Source organism: Microtus ochrogaster, chromosome 4, assembly GCF_000317375.1.
Source record: "Microtus ochrogaster isolate Prairie Vole_2 chromosome 4, MicOch1.0, whole genome shotgun sequence".
Classification (NCBI taxonomy): domain Eukaryota; kingdom Metazoa; phylum Chordata; class Mammalia; order Rodentia; family Cricetidae; genus Microtus; species Microtus ochrogaster.
The window spans coordinates 86,081,283-86,100,907 of record NC_022011.1 but is presented as its reverse complement, the minus strand read 5'-3'; the positions used below and the strand labels follow the sequence as shown (position 1 = coordinate 86,100,907).

Sequence of the window (19,625 nt, the reverse complement as noted above, 5' to 3'; positions counted from 1 at the left end):
AGCGGCAGGCTCTGTGACGGGCTCTGCTCCGGCTTCTCTTTCAGAACTGCCGCTCATTTTCATCACGCCTCTCAGCGACGTCAAAGTCTTCGAGAAAGACGAGGCTAAATTCGAGTGTGAGGTATCCAGGGAGCCCAAAACCTTCCGCTGGCTCAAAGGAACCCAGGAGATCACAGGCGATGACAGGTTTGAACTCATCAAGGATGGCACCAGGCATTCCCTGGTGATCAAGTCAGCCGCTTTTGAAGACGAAGCCAAGTACATGTTTGAAGCTGAGGATAAACATACCAGTGGCAAACTGATCATTGAAGGTAAATTGTTTGTGGTGGTGGTATAGGTGCCTATAGAATTATATATATTTTTTTGCATTTAATTTTACATTTCCTTGTTAAAGTGGTGGAAGTAATTGGCTGTGTTTTCTTCGACAGGAATCCGCCTCAAATTCCTTACCCCACTCAAGGACGTGACAGCCAAAGAGAGGGAAAATGCTGTGTTCACTGTAGAGCTGTCCCATGACAACATCCCAGTGAGCTGGTTCAAGAACGACCAGCGCCTTCACACCAGCAAGCGAGTCTCCATGCACGACGAAGGGAAAACGCATTCCATCACATTCAAAGATCTGATAATCGACGACACCTCCCAAATTAAAGTGGAGGCGATGGGGATAAGTTCAGAAGCCAAACTCACCGTGCTGGGTAGGCGTTTTTAAAAACTGGATTATAGCACACTGAATTCAACAGGAAAAGTATGGAGTTGTGTGTGTGTGTGTGTGTGTGTGTGTGTGTGTGTGTGTGTGTGTGTGTGTGATATAAAATGCTCTTCTGAGTGTAATACTGCATGGAGATGTGTCTAAGAAACCACCACATGCATTGCCAAGTGTATTTCTGAACTACAGAGCAAAAAAGATGATCATGAGGCCCAAGAACCAGATTAAATCTGGCTTGTCACGCAAAATAAGAATGCATAAGTACTTTCTCCTCTGCTATCAAAATTATTTCAGAATAGTAGCCTTTCAAGTTTCTACAGAGCGAGGCAAAAAGAATTTAGTAAAGCTCATTGTTCTCCTTGGTCCTTTCTATAAGAAAATCCACTTATGACAGCTAATATATGGAGATACGCTCGGGGCAAACTATTGCTAGATTGGGGAATGGGAAGGCTACAAAGCTTCAAGACCTGATAAGAGTGACTAAGAATTTGAAAAACTAGACAAATGGCAAAGGAACATCTCCCAGAGCCGAACTGTGTGTGTCCTTTAAGCGATTGATAATTTTTTAAAAGTCTAAGCCGATGATTTTGAACCATAACTCCTGTGCGCTGATTCTCTTCCTAACATTTAGAAACTAAAGATGCTAGTTGATGGACAGTGGGGTACGGCTGTAAAGCACACTCGGAACTCTCTGGGGTACCATTACACCTGCCCAGGGATCGCCAGCTCTGTAGGTGGGTGACGGTTCTCCACTTCTCTTCACCTGCAGAGGGAGACCCATACTTCACAGGAAAGCTTCAGGATTACACGGGCGTGGAGAAGGATGAAGTGGTTCTTCAGTGTGAAATCAGCAAAGCGGATGCACCCGTGAAATGGTTTAAGGACGGGAAGGAAATAAAGCCGTCTAAAAATGTTGTTATTAAGGCTGACGGCAAGAAGCGGATGCTGATCCTCAAGAAAGCCTTGAAATCCGACATTGGCCAGTATACCTGTGACTGTGGGACAGACCAGACCTCTGGAAAGCTCGACATTGAGGGTGAGGACATTTCCACGAGTCTCCCTGTAGTCGCCATGGGAGTCTTCTCTGCCAGAGACTCATGGCACATGCTGACCCTTCATTTCTTCCAGATCGGGAGATTAAACTGGTGCGACCCCTGTACAGTGTCGAGGTGATGGAGACCGAGACAGCACGCTTTGAAACCGAGATCTCTGAAGATGATATCCATGCCAACTGGAAACTCAAGGGAGAGGCGCTGCTCCAAACACCTGTACGGCTATTTCTGAACCTGTCAGCACTGAAGAGGGATAGTGTGAAGTGGAAAAGGACAGGCGAAAAGTCAGGGTGCATGCGGGGCATTTGAAACATGGAATTAAGTTCCATATGGGGCCTGCAGCCAAAGAGAGACGTTGGGGTCTGTGAATGGACTAGGAAGGTCACTTGTACATTGATTCTTGCCCAGCACTGTCTAAGTTAGATGTATCCTATAACGCTTCTAGTTCAGAATCACACAGCTAAAAGAAACACTTCTGGTAGTACCAGGGGGCTGTATTTCATTCATGAAGTGTATGTATAACCATTCATTTGTAGCACCTTTTTATAAATTACATTATATACCTATGAAAAAAAGTCTCAACATTACTCGCTGTGAAACACTTTCTCTCCGTTGGCACAGGAGTGTGAAATTAAAGAAGAAGGCAAGATACATTTTCTAATCTTACACAACTGCCGCCTGGATCAGACTGGTGGTGTAGATTTCCAAGCTGCCAATGTCAAATCTAGCGCCCACCTCCGAGTTAAGCGTAAGTATTACATGTTTTTGATAAGGAAGGAAGGAAGAAAAGGAAAGGAAAAAGAAAGAAAGTTTACTCAGAGAATGAATGTGAACTTAACTGGGATTGGAAAATAATATTTGTGTGTAAAAACTGGCTTTCCTATTTATTTTTTGACCTCCTGATATAAAAGTCGTTCAGATTTCTAAATTCTTGACATTTTCAGTGACTTTGTCATTTGAACATCAATGACAAATTAAAGTCAGATTTTTCTGCTGTTGCAATCCTTTCATTCAAAATCGATAAACATAGAGTAAGAACTAAGAATTAAAAATTCTTTAAAAACCTGTATCTCTCAAGTGACTATCCAACAGTAACCCTAGAGAGAAGACCTTTGCTGTGTGGGCATTTTCAGCTCAAGAAGGGAGGCAGAAAAGTTAGGTTCCCATTTTTGGAAGGTGCGAAGTGGCTGATGGACATGGACAGGCTGTGGGGCCGGGGACCCCTTGTCTCTCCCAATCAGAGCCTTAGTTATTTTGGAGGTCACATACCTTATGTAGCAGGAGGAACTTGACGCCTGGCAGAGAGACAGATGCAGCCCAGATTTCTTGCTGACCTTGTATATCCTGGAGAGGCGGCTCCTACAAACACCAGCTCTTCGGTTGCCTACTCTCCCCTTCTCGGCACCACGGGGCCACGTCCACATGGGAGTTAAAGCAGCAGCCAGACTTGTGGCTCTTTCCTTCATAAAGAAAACCATCATGGAAATGAAGAATTAAATCTGTTTATCCTTGGGAAATTTCAGAATGAATAACACAAGGCATTTCCTTCCCTCTCGCAAAGCACGGATAATCGGTCTTCTGAGGCCTCTGAAGGACGTCACAGTGACCGCAGGGGAAACAGCCACCTTTGACTGCGAACTGTCTTATGAGGATATCCCAGTGGAATGGTACCTTAAAGGGAAGAAACTGGAGCCTGATGATAAGGTAATAAGCGGGCCACCAGTTACTGCTTTGCCTTTCTCCCTTGGGATCACTTCCATTGTCCTTCGCTTTGTTCTTGCTAAGGCTCCTCCCCTCCAGAGCCCTTGCTTTTGTCCTTCCTCTAACTTGATTTCTGTTGGAACTGTAAGATGGGAGTTTTCAGATTACATACGTTTAACCTGATGATAGTGTCTTACTAAAATAGGAATAACAATTTTAAATATGATCAGGTTGTAGTTTTTTCGGGAAGGAAGAAAAGGAGGCAAATGTTCAGTAGCCATCAGGGCTAGCTCATAGGGGTGGTGGAAAGCAAGAACAGAGCGGAGGGGCTTCCTAACCGAGCTCAGCCGCAGCTGTGCACACAGGTTGTTCCTGTGTTATCTGGTGTTCTGGGTAGAAACGGATTGAGAGGAGACTGGAACTCCATTTTGGGCAGTTGATAGAGTCGGAGAGATAACTTCTGGGCAGATTTTCTCTTCTAGCATTTCCCCAAGGCTATTTTTAACGCTCAAGTGTTTTAGGCTGCGCAAACTCTGGAATGCCAGAGGACCATTTAAAGTGCAGCTGGCGGAATGGGGGGGGGGGCGTTGCAGGGATCCCTGTGTGTAAATGAATAAACTTCTGAGAAGTTTGGGTAAACTGCCTTAGTTTTGGCTAACATTCATTCCTGAGGCTCAACATTCAACCGCAAAGTGAAAACATTTATTCAGATAGGCCTAAATTGATCTTTTATTTCTGTACCTCCTGGGCTTCTGCCCAGATCAGAAAATTAAACTTGTGCAATCCCTTTAGTGTAGAAGTGATACTCACAGTAGCTTGATAATTTGCCCTGCATTTTGAATTCTTAAAAATAAAATATAGAAAAATACAGGACATTTCATTGTTCTGCAGCTTTTGCCTTGCCCAATATTCCAGAAATAATACTGACCATCTGTAAAATTTCTATACAAATCAAAATTTGAAGACTGAAAAAGATATCATTGGAAGGGGATTTAGTTTCACAGAGGCTGAAGGACTAGAGGACATTGCCTTCATGTAGATGGTTGAAAATAGATTTTAAAAACTAGCGTTCAACTAAATGAGTAATAATTAACTCAGTAACAGTCATCTGGTAGGTGAGTTCTGCCCAGCACTCAGTGGACCAAGACCTTTGGTTTTTATTGTTACCAACGAGAAAAGGCGGCAGAACCTTCCGACTATAGCATTTCACACCAAAAAACTTTTTTTTACAGCAAAGTCTTCTAGATACCAAACCAGGTGCTGGGTTCAACTCAAATTTCTTGGTTTAATATGTACAAGTCTTTTTTTTTCCTATTCAGTGCAGCGTATTTCTTTTTCTTATTTGGTGGTTAAACTAGGAGCTTTATATTGGGGGGGGGGGGGAAGGACAGATGACTATCCATTCAAACACAAAAACTCTGCGATTTTGACTTAAAATGTAGATTCCTAAAAATCTCGCATCTGCTTTACTCCAAGGGGAAAATCTATTATCATATTACATTTTTTCCTAGGGTTAGGAAGGGTGGGTCCACCAGAGCCAGAGGGCTGCTGAATTGTCCCTGCCTGTAGGAATGTTAATCCCACAGGGGGCCTTCCAAAACTAATCCTTCTGCGAACTTGATCTCCTATCTTTTTTTTTTCTTTCTTTTTTTTAATTTATTAGATTTTTTTTTTAAAAAAAAAAAACCAATCCAAATTCCCACTGCCTCCCTCCTCCCATTCCCTCCACACACCCTTCCACCCACCCCCTAAGAGAGGGGAAGGCACATTGGGAAGGCCCAAGGCCCTCCCTACTACATCCAGGCTGAGCAAGGTATCTATCCAAAGAGAATAGAATCCCAAAAAGCCAGTACAAGCAGTAGAGATAAATCCTGATGCCACTGCCAGTGGCCCCTCAGTCTCCAGCCATACAACTGTCAGTCACATTCAGAGGGACTAGTTTGGTGGTATGCTTGTTCCTTCTCTGTCTGGGTGGAGTTGGTGAGCTCCTATTAGCTCAGGTAAACAGTTTCAGTAGATGAACCCTTTATTGTCTTGACCTTCACTGCTCCCACTCTTCAACTGGACCTTGGGAGATCAGCCCAGTGCTCCGATGTGTGGATCTCTGCCTCTGTTTCCATCTGTTGTTGGATGAGGGTTCTATGGTGATATTTAAGATATTCATCAGTCTGACTACAGGGCAAGTCAAGATCGGGCCCCCTCTAGTCTTTTGCTTGGGGTCTTAGGCGGGGTCATCCTTGTGGATTCCTGGGAATTTCTCTAGAGCCTGGTTTCTGTTAGCTCTATAATGGCTCCCTCAATCAAGATATCTCTTTCCTCGCTCTCATCTCTGTCCTTCCTCCATCTCGACTATCCCATTCCCTCAAGTTCTCCCCAACCCTCCCCTTCTCCCCTCCTCTACCCCTTCTCCCCTCTCTTCCTCCCACCCCCATGCTCTCAATTTTGCCAGGTGATCTTGTCTGTTTCCAAGATCTTGTACCTCTTAAGTGTCTCTTTCCAAAAAAACAATTAAGGACGAGCTGCAAAGTTGCATGTTCACTTACTACAGTTTAGAGGTTTTGTTTAAATTAGGTTTATTAGCACAAACTGTTCTTGTCATGTTAACTCGGGCCTTTTTATCTACACTTTTTGTAAAAATCTTTAATCTCTACACCAACAGTCACACAAAACAACTTATAGATATCAGAAACTGGAAGGCAACATTTTGGAAATAAACTTTATTTTTCTTTCATTTTTGGTTTTTATCCTCTTTGGCCAAGTGAAAACAGCCAAATTCTCTCAGAGGCTTTTGATAATTTTGTATTTAAATTTTAACAGTTTGGTGGTGCCTTCTGTGTTCCACCAGTATACCTCGTTATATCAACAAAGGATGACTCTTAACGTTATCATTACATGGTTTACCAAAAATATTTGGCATTCATTTCATTGATTTGTTTTTCTATCTATTGTATTTCCTTTCTATTTGAATACAGTCAAACTATTGACTATGGTCTACATAAGCCATTTATTGAAAACTCACTACTTTCTGGGCGATATATTCAGTGACAGAGAATATCCTACAGACTTTTCAGAATAACTCAGATGGCAAATCGATGTATTGATAGATACTATATAATGGTGCATGTGTTAGAAGCCCAAGTTCCTTTTAAGTGGCCATAAGTCAAAGTTCAAAATTCATAGACATTGTTTTAAAAGTCCCATCCAGACCCCACCTCCCAAGTAAGTAGCAGCTATGCTCCTAGGGTCAATCTTAACTACTGTTTCCCAGCTGTGTATGTGCCTTATTGTTTCAGGTGTTCTCAATATTAAAAGCAGTTAGATGAATAACTATAACATGTTCTTATTTGAAGAAAATGTTTCAGTGAAACTGTATTCCTATTTCTTTCTTCTACCCCTAGCTAAATATATATAAATAGTTTCACCAGAAAACAGTTACGATTCTTAACTCTAAGTAGACACTTATGTGCTAAAGCCAATCTCAACTACAGAGCGGAGCTTTTGAGGAACCTTAGGTTCTAGAACCCCAATCTTCTACCTCTAACAGCACCAGGGATGTCTGATTTTCCCATTACTGATGTTCAAACGCAGGAAGACAGACGAGTCAACATCAAAAAAATTTGTTAACAAAATTCAGAAATTGTACAAATTAGTCATGGATTGCATTCATTTGCAAAGTAAACTGAAGCCAGGAGGTGGTGGTGGTGCACATCTTTAATCCCCACTCGGGAGGCAGAGGCAGGCGGATCTCTGTGACTTTGGGGCCAACCTGGTCTACCAGAGCAAGTTCCAGGACAGGCTCCAAAGCTACAGAGAAACCCGATCTCGAAAAACCAAAATAAATAAATAAAGCAAAGTAAATTGAATTACTAAAATAAATGAGAGAAGAGTTCTGCTTGTATTTATATGATCATTACCTTCCCTTTAAAACATACAGTTTTCTTTCAGGAAAAAAAATCTACTTTCAGGTTACAATAACCAATCATTTTTCTTTTGTTTTGAGCTTCTCTAAATTCTTTCTACACACAAGCCTGAAGCAAAACAGAAATGCATACATATTCATAATTACATGTATTTTTCACAGGATCAGAAATGTAAATAGAAATTGGTCTGTGCAAGTTCAACATAAAAAACCACCCTGTATTTATAGAACGGTAACAAAGAAATGCTAAAAATGGCCCTAAAATCACCTCTTATTTACATAATGGTAACTAAAAAAAAAATCCTAAAAATATTTCTAGAAGTTTTGAAACTATTGGCTGAAGTCATTTTAAGATAAATATATATTCAACATATATGATCATAAACCAATGTGTGTAACACTCTTACATAGTTTATCCGGATGAGTTAAGGGACCTGCATTCTAGCAGCTGTTTCATCTCTCTGTCTCCTGCACTCTTTGCAAACTCACCTAGGTGGTGACCCGTTCGGAAGGAAGAGTTCACACACTCACCCTGAGGGACGTGAAGCTGGAAGACGCGGGAGAGGTCCAGCTGACGGCCAAGGACTTCAAAACTCAGGCCAACCTCTTTGTGAAAGGTAATTTCAAAAATCATCCCTAAGTGCACACACCGTGAGCAGAATCATAAATAATGCATCCGCCTAATTGTTGCTGTGCAAGAGCACCGCAGATCATTAAAATCAGGATCCAAAAGTCTAATTTACATTTTCGCATAACAAAATATAGCTTGTTTTTTTTAAATGGTGAGGCAGTGTATACACCTTCAAGGCCAGCACTCAGGAGGCAGAGACATCCAGATCTCTGTGAGTTCAAAGCCAGCCTGGTCTACAGTGTGAATTCCAGGACAGTCAGGGCTACACAGAGAAAACCTGTCTCAGAAGGAAAAAAAAAATCAAAATTAACGTGGGTTTTACATACTCTTTCTGTCCCTATGTTATTATTGTTTTTTTTAAACTAGTTCCAAAATCAACTGGTGAAATAATTATCATCAGCCCATTTTATGAAAATGTTGGCCATTATTTCCTTTATGTTTTATACTTATTTTTCTTGTAAGCCTAACCCTCAAGAGGCAGAGGCAGAAGGATTGTCTCAAGTTTGAAACCAGCCTGGTCTACAAAATGAGTTTCCAGACTGGCCGGGGCAGGGGGGAAGGGGAAAAAACATAGAAAGGTTTTTTTTTTTTTCTCTGTGTATATGAATAATGATAAAGCAACACTATTTAAGGAAAACAGCTAAATGAAAAATAGTTTGGCAAGTGAGTAAACTTAGAGCAGAAGCAGCCCCAGAGATGCCAGAGAAAGTTCTGGAACTCTTGGAGAAGGGAAGCAGCTAATAAGTTGGATTCTTTCAGAACCCCCAGTTGAGTTCACTAAACCCCTTGAAGACCAGACGGTCGAAGAGGAGGCCACTGCAGTGCTGGAGTGTGAAGTGTCCAGAGAGAATGCCAAGGTGAAATGGTTCAAAAATGGCACAGAAATCCTCAAGAGCAAGAAATACGAAATCGTTGCTGATGGCAGGGTCAGGAAGCTCATTATACATGGCTGTACCCCAGAGGATATCAAGACGTACACTTGCGACGCTAAGGACTTTAAGACGTCCTGTAACCTGAATGTTGTTCGTAAGTACTCCTCCTCAGGACTTGGCCTTTGTAACTCTTTGTAGCCAAAACATCAAGACACTTTATGCATGCCCTTCTTGGCCTAATCATAATTCTTGACCTAACCTGATACTTCACACGTATCTTTACAAACCTTCTTGTGCTCCTGTCTTGTCTTGGGAGAGACACCGACCACTGTTCACTGTGCTACTGTGCTCTTTGTCTGTATGCGGTTAATCCCACTATTTGAATATCCTGCTAGAGATGAAAATAACCTTTAACACAAAGGGAAGTGCAGAACCGTGACTCTATTTGGAAGGAAGATAAGTTTTCAGGCCTGGAGAATATCTTAAAAATGAGAATGAAAGTTTGCTTGAACGGGAACAAACATACTTGAGAACAGCTCTAATGTGTCAATGCCCTATCACATAACTCAGTCTGAGAATAAGGATGGAAGAGAAGCTGAATGAGGCCCAGGTTCTTTGAGTCCTGGATTCTTTGAATGAAGCACTTTATCACTTTTGCTATTGCTTCTTCCCCTGGTGCAGAAATAAGCCTTTATCTCAGTATGTCCACTGCTAGCTAGCTCATTCGCTTTGTTGATTCATTTGTCCAGCAAAGCATTTTTCATGCTATATTTTTGTGCAATACTTGTTTGGCTATGTTGCTTCTCATCTGTCAACAACTAAAACCTAGTGGCTTTGACTGTGCTCCCAGCACCTTGTGCCATGTCACTCTTTCCACGCTTCAGTTAACTTACCTCAGAGTAGCCCCATGGGGTTTCTTCCCCTTGTCATCTACTTCCTCTTGGTGAAGGCTCAGCCATGATGGCTTATCGTCAAGCCTATCAGCTAGCGTTGGTCTCAGAACCCCATGACCAAGAAGGGTCAACTTGGAAAGGCCTTATAAGGGGCACTGAAAGATGGAAGGGAAAAGAGGCAGCTGCTCCGTCCCGCAGAGCAGCAGTCCCGTGTCTGGAGATGCCTGAACCAGCAGACATAAAAGCCAAATCAGCGCCCCCTGTAGAACACAGTGTTTGTCATACGAATACATGCCTGACTTGCATGGGAAATCTTTAAAGCTGAGTCAAAACTGAAAAGCTGGATATGCGTGGTTCCAACTGGACTCATGCCTATTAGCCATACACAAAGCCAACTGGAGGGCTTCAAACTGTTGTCTTGGCATTCGGGCTATTGTCTTTGAATTCTGCTGGATTCCGAATGATGTTTCTTCCCTTACTAGTGTTTCCTTTGACAAATAATGTCCTTCAACTCTGGTATAGACCCAACAGAAAGAAGGCATCTTCTTCAGGAAGCTTTCAGAAGAGCTGAGATGGATCTCAGTGTGAAAGAACTAAGTTGGTAGCACAGTAAGACAAAATGTATGTGAGCTAGACAGATCAAAAGCAAGGCATCATCCGCCATGGAAGCTGCAAGCGATTTCAAAGTCAGTGTCAGTCTACTAATATGGGAAAAGAAAAAAAAAGTCCTGCAAAAGACAGTCACTTTTTCTCACTGGGTGTTGGCAGTGCAGCCCTGAGGCCCAGCACTTGGGAGGCAAAGGCAGGCAGAGTTTAAGGCCAGAGAAACCTTGTCTTGAAAGAGAGAGACAGAGACAGAGAGAGACACAGAGAGAAACAGAGAAAGAGACAGACAGAGAGAGACACAGAGAGAGAGAGACAGCCACTTTTTTTAATGTGTACCAGAAAAATATGAGGATTAATTTGCAGGAGCCTCCTTTGAATATCTCTTACAGCTCCTCATGTGGAATTCCTAAGACCACTCACGGACCTTCAAGTTAAAGAAAAAGAAACGGCTCGGTTTGAATGTGAAATTTCCAAGGAAAATGCCAAGGTCTGTAACTACACAACATTATCTTAGGGTATCCAAGGTCTGTAACTACACAACATTATCTTAGATTAGCAAGAAGCTCTGTTTGCTTTCGGCCAAATAGAAAGTAAGAAAAAAATAGCTACCCCCTTCCCCATTTTAAAGATTATGTTAGCATGAAAGATGGACCTGACTTAATTATTCTCCTCAGTATTACTCAGTAGAAAAACCCTGAACTCAGACGAGATTTTACCATTTAGAGACATTTGGAGTTGCTATCATTTTAAGATTAAAAAAAAATTAAACAGCAGTAATTCTGCATCTTAGCTAGGTATTTCAGGTTGCCATAAACTATTTTTATTGCCAAATTTCTTTAATTTTCAGTCTGCTTCCACAGCAGACTAAGGCCCCCTAAGACTCAAAACATGCATAATCCTGCTATTTTTTTCATATTTGGTAATAGTATCATAAAGGGTCAACAGTACTTGGTGACTTTGTTCTTGCTTTTTGTTTTTTTATTTATATTTTTATCTGTCCTTCATACATACTATATTTATGGTCTTCTTTTATAAATACTATAATGTCTTAAGATTGATTTTTTTTTTAATTCTTCCGCATCCTAGCTCCCGTAGTTTGTTAGGAATACCATGTGAAGGAACAACATGAACACTGATTAAAAAATAAATAAATCTGTTTGCCTTAAAATACAGGTTCAGTGGTTTAAAGATGGTGCTGAAATTAAAAAGGGCAAAAAGTATGACATCATTTCTAAGGGAGCCGTACGAATTCTCGTCGTCAACAAATGTCTACTGAACGACGAAGCCGAATATTCCTGTGAAGTGCGGACGGCAAGAACTTCCGGCATGCTGACAGTTCTGGGTGAGTGTGAAGGCTTTCTTTGCCTAAAAGCACTAGTCTGGAAAACCCACTTCCGGTTTTACTGAATGAATTTGGGTTCTTTTTCTATAGAGGAAGAAGCTGTCTTCACAAAGAATCTGGCTAACCTTGAAGTTAGTGAAGGAGACACTATCAAGCTGGTGTGCGAAGTCTCCAAGCCTGGGGCCGAAGTGATCTGGTACAAAGGGGATGAGGAGATCATAGAAACAGGAAGATTTGAGATACTTACAGATGGCAGGAAGAGAATCCTGATCGTCCAGAATGCGCAGCTTGAGGACGCGGGCAGCTACAACTGTCGACTCCCAAGTTCTCGGACAGACGGCAAAGTCAAAGTACATGGTAAGAAAATCTCGGGGAAGCGCATTCTCTCCAAAGTCATTCATTCCTGTCTGACTTAAGGGTCAAACGCCTGTGTCTTCAATGTCTTCCAATGTTTTGCTTTCCAGAACTTGCTGCTGAATTCATCTCAAAGCCTCAAAACCTTGAAATCCTGGAAGGAGAAAAGGCCGAGTTTGTCTGCACTATATCAAAGGAAAGCTTTGAAGTTCAGTGGAAGAGGGATGATCAGACTCTTGAGTCTGGAGATAAATATGACGTCATCGCTGATGGCAAAAAGAGAGTCCTGGTTGTGAAAGACGCCACACTACAAGACATGGGCACTTACGTAGTCATGGTTGGAGCTGCCAGAGCTGCGGCTCACCTGACCGTCATCGGTAAGTTTCTTCTTGCTTCTTTGGATTGATTTGTTTGTAGTTTTGGTCCCTCGTCATGCTACAAAGTCTTATTGGTTGTTTACAGAAAAACTCAAGATCATAGTTCCTCTTAAGGACACCACGGTGAAAGAACAGCAAGAGGTTGTCTTTAACTGTGAAGTCAATACCGAAGGTGCCAAAGCCAAGTGGTTCAGAAACGAAGAGGCCATATTTGATAGTTCAAAATACATCATCCTCCAGAAGGACCTGGTCTACACTCTCAGAATCAGAGATGCACGTTTAGATGACCAAGCCAACTACAGTGTGTCGCTGACTAACCACAGAGGGGAGAATGTTAAGAGCGCAGCCAATCTAATAGTGGAAGGTATGTGACTTAGATGGTGCCAGAGCATTTTTTCCCAGCCATTTATATTATGCAAACAACTGAATTCAACATTATGTTCTCTATCACTACAGAGGAAGATCTTAGGATTATTGAACCTCTTAAAGATATCGAAACAATGGAGAAGAAATCAGTCACCTTCTGGTGCAAGGTGAATCGTCTCAATGTGACACTCAAGTGGACCAAAAATGGAGAAGAAGTGCCTTTTGACAACCGCGTGTCGTACCGAATTGATAAGTACAAGCACTCGCTAATCATCAAGGACTGCGGGTTTCCAGATGAAGGTGAATACATTGTCACAGCTGGACAAGACAAATCGGTCGCAGAGCTGCTCATCATAGAAGCCCCGACGGAATTCGTGGAGCACCTGGAAGACCAGACGGTCACTGAGTTTGATGACGCGGTCTTCTCCTGCCAACTCTCCAGAGAGAAAGCCAATGTAAAATGGTACCGAAACGGAAGAGAAATCAAGGAAGGCAAAAAGTATGCCAAAAGCATTCGGTGCCGGGGCTCGCTGCTTTTGTGTGCACTTTGACAGCCTCGCACTTGTGGCTCAAGCTAACTAATCATCCAATCTCTTCTTCAGATACAAATTTGAAAAGGATGGGAGCGTACACAGGCTCATCATAAAGGACTGCCGGCTGGAGGATGAGTGTGAATACGCTTGTGGCGTAGAAGACAGGAAGTCCCGAGCGAGGCTCTTTGTGGAAGGTGCGCATCGGCTTCAAGAGCAATTCTGACCGAAGTGACCTTTTTTTATGATGCTGATAAAAATACAAGCATACGTCTGTTTTTACTTTTACATTTCCTTTCCAGAAATCCCTGTCGAGATTATCAGGCCTCCTCAAGACATTCTTGAAGCCCCTGGTGCCGATGTTATCTTTATGGCTGAGCTCAACAAAGATAAAGTGGAGGTCCAATGGCTTAGAAATAACATGGTTGTTGTCCAGGGCGACAAGCACCAGATGATGAGTGAAGGAAAGATACACAGGCTACAGATTTGTGACATTAAACCACGTGACCAGGGCGAATACAGATTCATTGCCAAAGATAAAGAAGCCAGAGCGAAACTTGAGTTAGCAGGTAAGGCGCCTTTCAGATTTTACAGTTAGAGCAAAATGCTTCTTGTGAAAGCCTATGGCTTTCAAGCCCACATCGCATGTTAGATACTCTGCTTTCTCCTATTCTAGAGAGGACATTAATGGCATTCATATCATACCATGGGATTATTCCTGGCACGTGGCAGCTGTTCACGAATTCATAAAATTAATGACAATCCCTCACTCTACTGCTGTGCAACTCCTATATATCTTTTAGATAACTCTCATCTTGACCCAAGATACCTATATAGGTTGTTCTAAAAACAACCTATTGGTATATCCTGTATTCAAGGAAAAAAATGTCTGATTTATCAAAAGCTGATTTTATCAAATAGTTTCAGCAACAAAAGCAAAACCCACTTCACTTTATTCTCGGTCCTCTGTTAATATTTTTTTAAAGATTTATTTATTATGTATACAATATTCTGCCTATATGTATACCTACATGCCAGAAGAGGGCACTAAATCTCATTATAGATGGTTATGAGCAACCATGTGGTTGCTGGGAACTGAACTCAGGTCCTCGGGAAGAACAACCAGTGCTCTTAACCACTGAGCCATCTCTCTATCCCCTCTCTGTTACTATTTTTAATGAAGACTGGATGTTAATCTTTATTATGCCATCTCCAACTATCTTTTTTTTTCAAGGCTGATGGTTTGGAATAGGGAAGAATTATTATAACCCTCCAACTGTGCTCTCTGCTATAAAATGACTGCAGCATACTTCCAAGGTTCTGATAATGTTAGCCAATGTAGAGTTTAAAAAAAAAACCCATGCTGTAGCATGACTATAATATATAACTCAAACACGTTTGCATGTTCTCTTTCTCACTAGCTGCACCTAAAATCAAGACAGCTGATCAGGATCTCGTGGTTGATGCCGGGCAGCCCCTGACTATGGTCGTGCCCTACGACGCCTACCCCAAAGCAGAAGCTGAGTGGTTTAAAGAAAATGAACCTCTGTCTACAAAAACTGTGGACACTACAGCTGAGCAGACTTCTTTCAGAATCTTGGAAGCCAAAAAGGAGGACAAGGGGAGGTACAAAATCGTGCTTCAGAACAAGCATGGGAAAGCAGAAGGCTTCATCAACTTACAAGTTATTGGTAAGCCGCCAAGTCACTCAAACTTGATTGACTTAGTGCAGCTTAAAGGTGTAGCACCACTAAACAGTCTATGATTTGTACATTGCAGATGTTCCTGGGCCAGTTCGTAACTTAGAAGTGACTGAAACATTTGATGGTGAAGTCAGCCTCGCTTGGGAAGAACCATTAACAGACGGTGGGAGCAAAATCATAGGTTATGTTGTTGAAAGGCGTGATATCAAGAGGAAGACCTGGGTGCTGGTCACTGACCGAGCGGACAGCTGTGAGTTTACTGTCACCGGCCTACAGAAGGGAGGAGTGGAGTACCTGTTCCGTGTGAGCGCTAGGAACAGAGTTGGCACTGGAGAACCAGTAGAAACCGACAATCCTGTGGAAGCCAGGAGTAAATATGGTAAGAAGTGGTTAAGTAAACTGCCAACTAGCTTAATTTTTTTCTTTCTCCCCAACATAACCCGAATTCACTTGTGCTTCTTCTGTGATAACATCCAGATGTTCCAGGCCCTCCTTTGAATGTCACCATCACCGACGTGAATAGATTTGGTGTCTCGCTGACGTGGGAGCCACCAGAGTACGATGGAGGTGCTGAAATCACAAACTATGTGATTGAACTGAGGGACAAGACTTCTATCAGGTGGGACACTGCCATGACCATAAGGGCTGAGGACCTGTCAGCAACGGTCACCGATGTGGTTGAAGGACAGGAGTACAGCTTCCGGGTCAGAGCCCAGAACCGAATCGGAGTTGGGAAACCAAGTACAGCCACACCCTTTGTCAAAGTTGCTGATCCAATAGGTAAGATCATAGCAATACTTAAAAAGGAAATAAACACCTCATGAAACCAAAGAATTAAATCTGTGAATTCAGATGCTTCTGATCAAATAAAATATAAGGACAAAACTATAAAAAGCCAAGACTGTGCCCACACGGCCCACAGACTTGTTCTGATGACATTGTTAGGATCATTCCATGTCTTAAGAAATTGTCACTCAATGAAATTATATGTCCCTAATTTTTCTGCCATTCCAGAGAGACCAAGTCCTCCTGTGAACCTCAGTTCCTCGGAACAGACACAATCATCAGTTCAGCTCACATGGGAGCCTCCTCTGAAAGATGGGGGCAGCCCAATATTGGGGTATATAATTGAAAGATGTGAGGAAGGGAAAGACAATTGGATTCGCTGCAATATGAAACCTGTCCCTGAACTGACTTACAAGGTAAGCAGTTTGCATCTTAAAAAAAAGTATGTGTGTATTATATATGTATATATGTTCTATATTATATATACATAATTATAAAATATCACATATATTATAACATATATATGTTCATGGGCTTAAATGAATATGATGTTAACAAATACTAACTTGTAATTTTAGGTCACTGGATTGCATAAAGGGAATAAATATTTATATAGAGTATCTGCAGAAAATGCAGCTGGTGTTTCAGATCCATCCGAGATCCTTGGTCCTCTCACCGCTGATGATGCCTTTGGTAAAAAGATACTTGACTTTCTAGATTAGGGAATAGCCCATACCTTCTTCGGTGTACCAGAGACATATATATGGTGCTAGAAATTCACGGCTTTTTTTCTTCTTGGTAGTTGAACCAACGATGGATTTGAGTGCATTCAAAGATGGTCTGGAAGTTATCGTCCCAAATCCCATCAAGATCCTGGTTCCAAGCACGGGCTACCCAAGACCAAAGGCAACCTGGACTTTTGGAGATCAAGTCCTAGAAGAGGGGGACCGTGTGAAAATGAAGACCATATCTGCCTATGCCGAACTCATTATTTCTCCGAGTGAACGGCCAGACAAGGGTATTTACACACTCACATTAGAAAATCCTGTGAAGTCAATTTCTGGAGAAATTGATGTCAATGTGATCGGTAAGGAATTAAACTCCTGCTATCTAATGTGCTTTGACTGCATTAATACATATTGACCTCACTCATAACACCTCCCACTGCCTTTTCTTACTAGCTCCCCCAAGCGCACCCAAAGAACTGAAATTTAGCGACGTAACAAAGGATTCTGTGCACTTGACTTGGGAACCACCCGACGATGACGGAGGAAGCCCACTAACTGGATATGTCATTGAAAAGAGAGACATGAGCCGGAAAACATGGACTAAAGTGAGTGTCGCATAGTAACGCAGCAATTTTAGAAGAGAGAATAAAGGGGATTCCAGGAGGAGGCTGGGAGGCCATGCAGACGGGTCATGGGCTCAGTTCACCTTTGTGTCGTGACAAGTATCAAAACCTTTGGACTCTTCCTTGGGTAATCTAGCCAGGGTTTGGTACAGTTGTCCCATTTTGTTTTCGGCTAGACACCTTTAACACATGAAAGAAAGCTTACCTACACACTTGGTATCTAGTGAGTACCCACAGGCGCACACTGAGCTATAAGCCATTTCAAAGGAAGTAATTTGTTTCAGTGTTCATGGTTTTTTTCATCACTGCACTTTATTTACCTTAGTTGACCTGATCTGCCATGTTCTCTTCCTTTATGCTGGTTATATGTATGTGTGCATATGTGTGTGTATTCCATGTATCTATGTGCGCGTGCACACACACATTTTGCAGTACTAGAAATAAAACTTAGATTCACATGCTAAACAGCAACTACATCAATGAGTTTGCTCCCAGCCCATTATACTCTCATTTAAAATTAAATTTCTAATAAACAAACTACCATCTTTTTAATGCACATAAACTAGGAATCTATTTCTCATTGTATTTAAGGCCAATTATTATTATAAACACAGCTTGCTGTTTTTTCCTAATACAAAAATAGTATGAGAATAACACTAAGCTTTCATGCAAAACAACTTTAGAGTAAGCAGGGTGTAGTGGCACATGCTTATAGAAACTGAGGCAGGACTGTGGATTTAGAGCCAACCAGAACTAAACAGTAATAGATTCCAGGGTAGCCTGGGCTACATAGAAAGTCCCAGTCTTAAAAAATTAATAGTGGGTTTTTGTATTCATGATTTTTTTTAAAAAAAAAAGTCTTTTGACTTAAGGAAATACTTGGGGAAGATAATCAATTAACTGTTTCTTTGTCCCAGGTTATGGACTTCGTGACAGATCTAGAATTCACAGTTCCTGATCTTGTTCAAGGAAAGGAATATCTATTCAAAGTCTGTGCTCGAAACAAGTGTGGCCCTGGAGAACCTGCATATACTGATGAGCCTGTAAATATGTCTGCTCCTGCAAGTAAGTGCATGCATGCCTCATGGGTTCATGCAGGGTCTGTGTTACCAAATTTTGGCTTTAGTGCCGGGGTTGAAGTTTGGAGGGACGGCATGGGTTGGTAGCATGGCAATAACTGGAGAGCAGCCTGTCTATGATTAACGCCCTCCATAAATGTTCCAGCGGTACCTGACCCACCTGAGAATGTCAAGTGGAGAGACAGGACTGCCAAGAGCATCTTCCTCACATGGGATCCTCCTAAAAATGACGGTGGCTCGCGCATCAAAGGATATATAGTTGAAAAATGCCCCCGTGGTTCTGACAAATGGGTTGCCTGTGGCGAGCCTGTTGCAGACACAAAGTAGGTGTTTGTTTTTTTAAACTGGATACATGAGTAATTCCGACTCCTACCCACTAGAATGGATTTTGCCTGGGAGACATTAAATGTTCATTTTTTTTTTCCTAAGAATCTTTCTAGTATACCTATATCCGATTTCACAAAGTTCAGCTGAGCATAGATAGCATTCAAGGTTTCATTAGTTATGATACTGAAAAGTCCAGTCACACGTCAAGAATAGCCTGGTCCCAGGAACCTGACCGGGGCAATACAGGAATGAAGAAATGGAAGACATAGCAGATATATACAGGAAAAACTGTGGTCTAGTGTGTGTTTTTTGGGGGAGGGTGACCACGATAATGGAGGATACCTCCTATGCTACCAGCAAACTCAGCAGGTGTATTATGTACAGCCCAAAGAGGAGGCTGTAGACAGCCTCCGTGGGAGGTCTGGGTAGGGGAGATTCAGGAGGAAGAAGCTGTGGTTGATACTTTGTATACACTAGTCTAGACAGTCTCAGTGGGAGGTCTGGGTAGAGGAGATTCAGGAGGAAGAAGCTGTGGTTGATACTTTGTATATACTAGTCTTACCTAAAGGTCAAAGGTTTGTCAACATTGGTACTTAGACCAGAGGAAGGCTTTGCCATTTCCATGAGTCTGAGGACATGGCTGTGCTCACGTCAACAGCACACTTCATCAGCATTGCATCCATTCCTGACACATTCATTGCTTCCTCCACTCCCCACAGTCCAGATATTCCATCTAAAAACTGGTACTATGTTAGTGGTATGAATTCTAGAGAAATAACTATACTACGTAACTCTAAGTGTAATAGATTATCTCCGTGACCATAACGCCCCTATTTGTGTTCTGACAGAATGGAAGTGACAGGCCTCGAGGAAGGCAAATGGTATGCCTACCGCGTGAAAGCCTTGAACAGGCTAGGTGCTAGCAAGCCAAGCAAACCCACAGAAGAAATTCAGGCGGTGGACACACAGGGTATTTATCATTTTCTTGTCTTATCAGTCAGGGTTCTGACCCTGTCAGCTTGAACTCGCT

The 19,625-nt window shown here is 42.1% G+C and overlaps 1 protein-coding gene across 2 annotated transcripts in view; it reads left to right on the top strand.

Moving 5' to 3' along the window:
- Ttn (titin) overlaps positions 1-19,625 on the top strand; it is a 270,353-nt gene that overhangs the window by 162,730 nt on the left and 87,998 nt on the right. For both annotated transcript variants that reach the window (XM_013345840.2, XM_013345841.1), the window contains 26 exons: positions 45-311; positions 429-695; positions 1,476-1,742; positions 1,835-1,974; positions 2,380-2,506; positions 3,320-3,462; positions 7,872-7,995; positions 8,769-9,035; positions 10,770-10,867; positions 11,554-11,722; positions 11,813-12,079; positions 12,187-12,453; positions 12,539-12,817; positions 12,910-13,318; positions 13,422-13,546; positions 13,652-13,918; positions 14,771-15,040; positions 15,129-15,431; positions 15,530-15,832; positions 16,067-16,254; positions 16,417-16,531; positions 16,641-16,925; positions 17,020-17,171; positions 18,107-18,254; positions 18,414-18,591; positions 19,444-19,565. In XM_013345840.2, the coding sequence (XP_013201294.1) occupies positions 45-311; positions 429-695; positions 1,476-1,742; positions 1,835-1,974; positions 2,380-2,506; positions 3,320-3,462; positions 7,872-7,995; positions 8,769-9,035; positions 10,770-10,867; positions 11,554-11,722; positions 11,813-12,079; positions 12,187-12,453; positions 12,539-12,817; positions 12,910-13,318; positions 13,422-13,546; positions 13,652-13,918; positions 14,771-15,040; positions 15,129-15,431; positions 15,530-15,832; positions 16,067-16,254; positions 16,417-16,531; positions 16,641-16,925; positions 17,020-17,171; positions 18,107-18,254; positions 18,414-18,591; positions 19,444-19,565 (5,547 nt within the window). The remainder of the gene's footprint in view (positions 1-44; positions 312-428; positions 696-1,475; positions 1,743-1,834; positions 1,975-2,379; positions 2,507-3,319; positions 3,463-7,871; positions 7,996-8,768; positions 9,036-10,769; positions 10,868-11,553; positions 11,723-11,812; positions 12,080-12,186; positions 12,454-12,538; positions 12,818-12,909; positions 13,319-13,421; positions 13,547-13,651; positions 13,919-14,770; positions 15,041-15,128; positions 15,432-15,529; positions 15,833-16,066; positions 16,255-16,416; positions 16,532-16,640; positions 16,926-17,019; positions 17,172-18,106; positions 18,255-18,413; positions 18,592-19,443; positions 19,566-19,625) is intronic.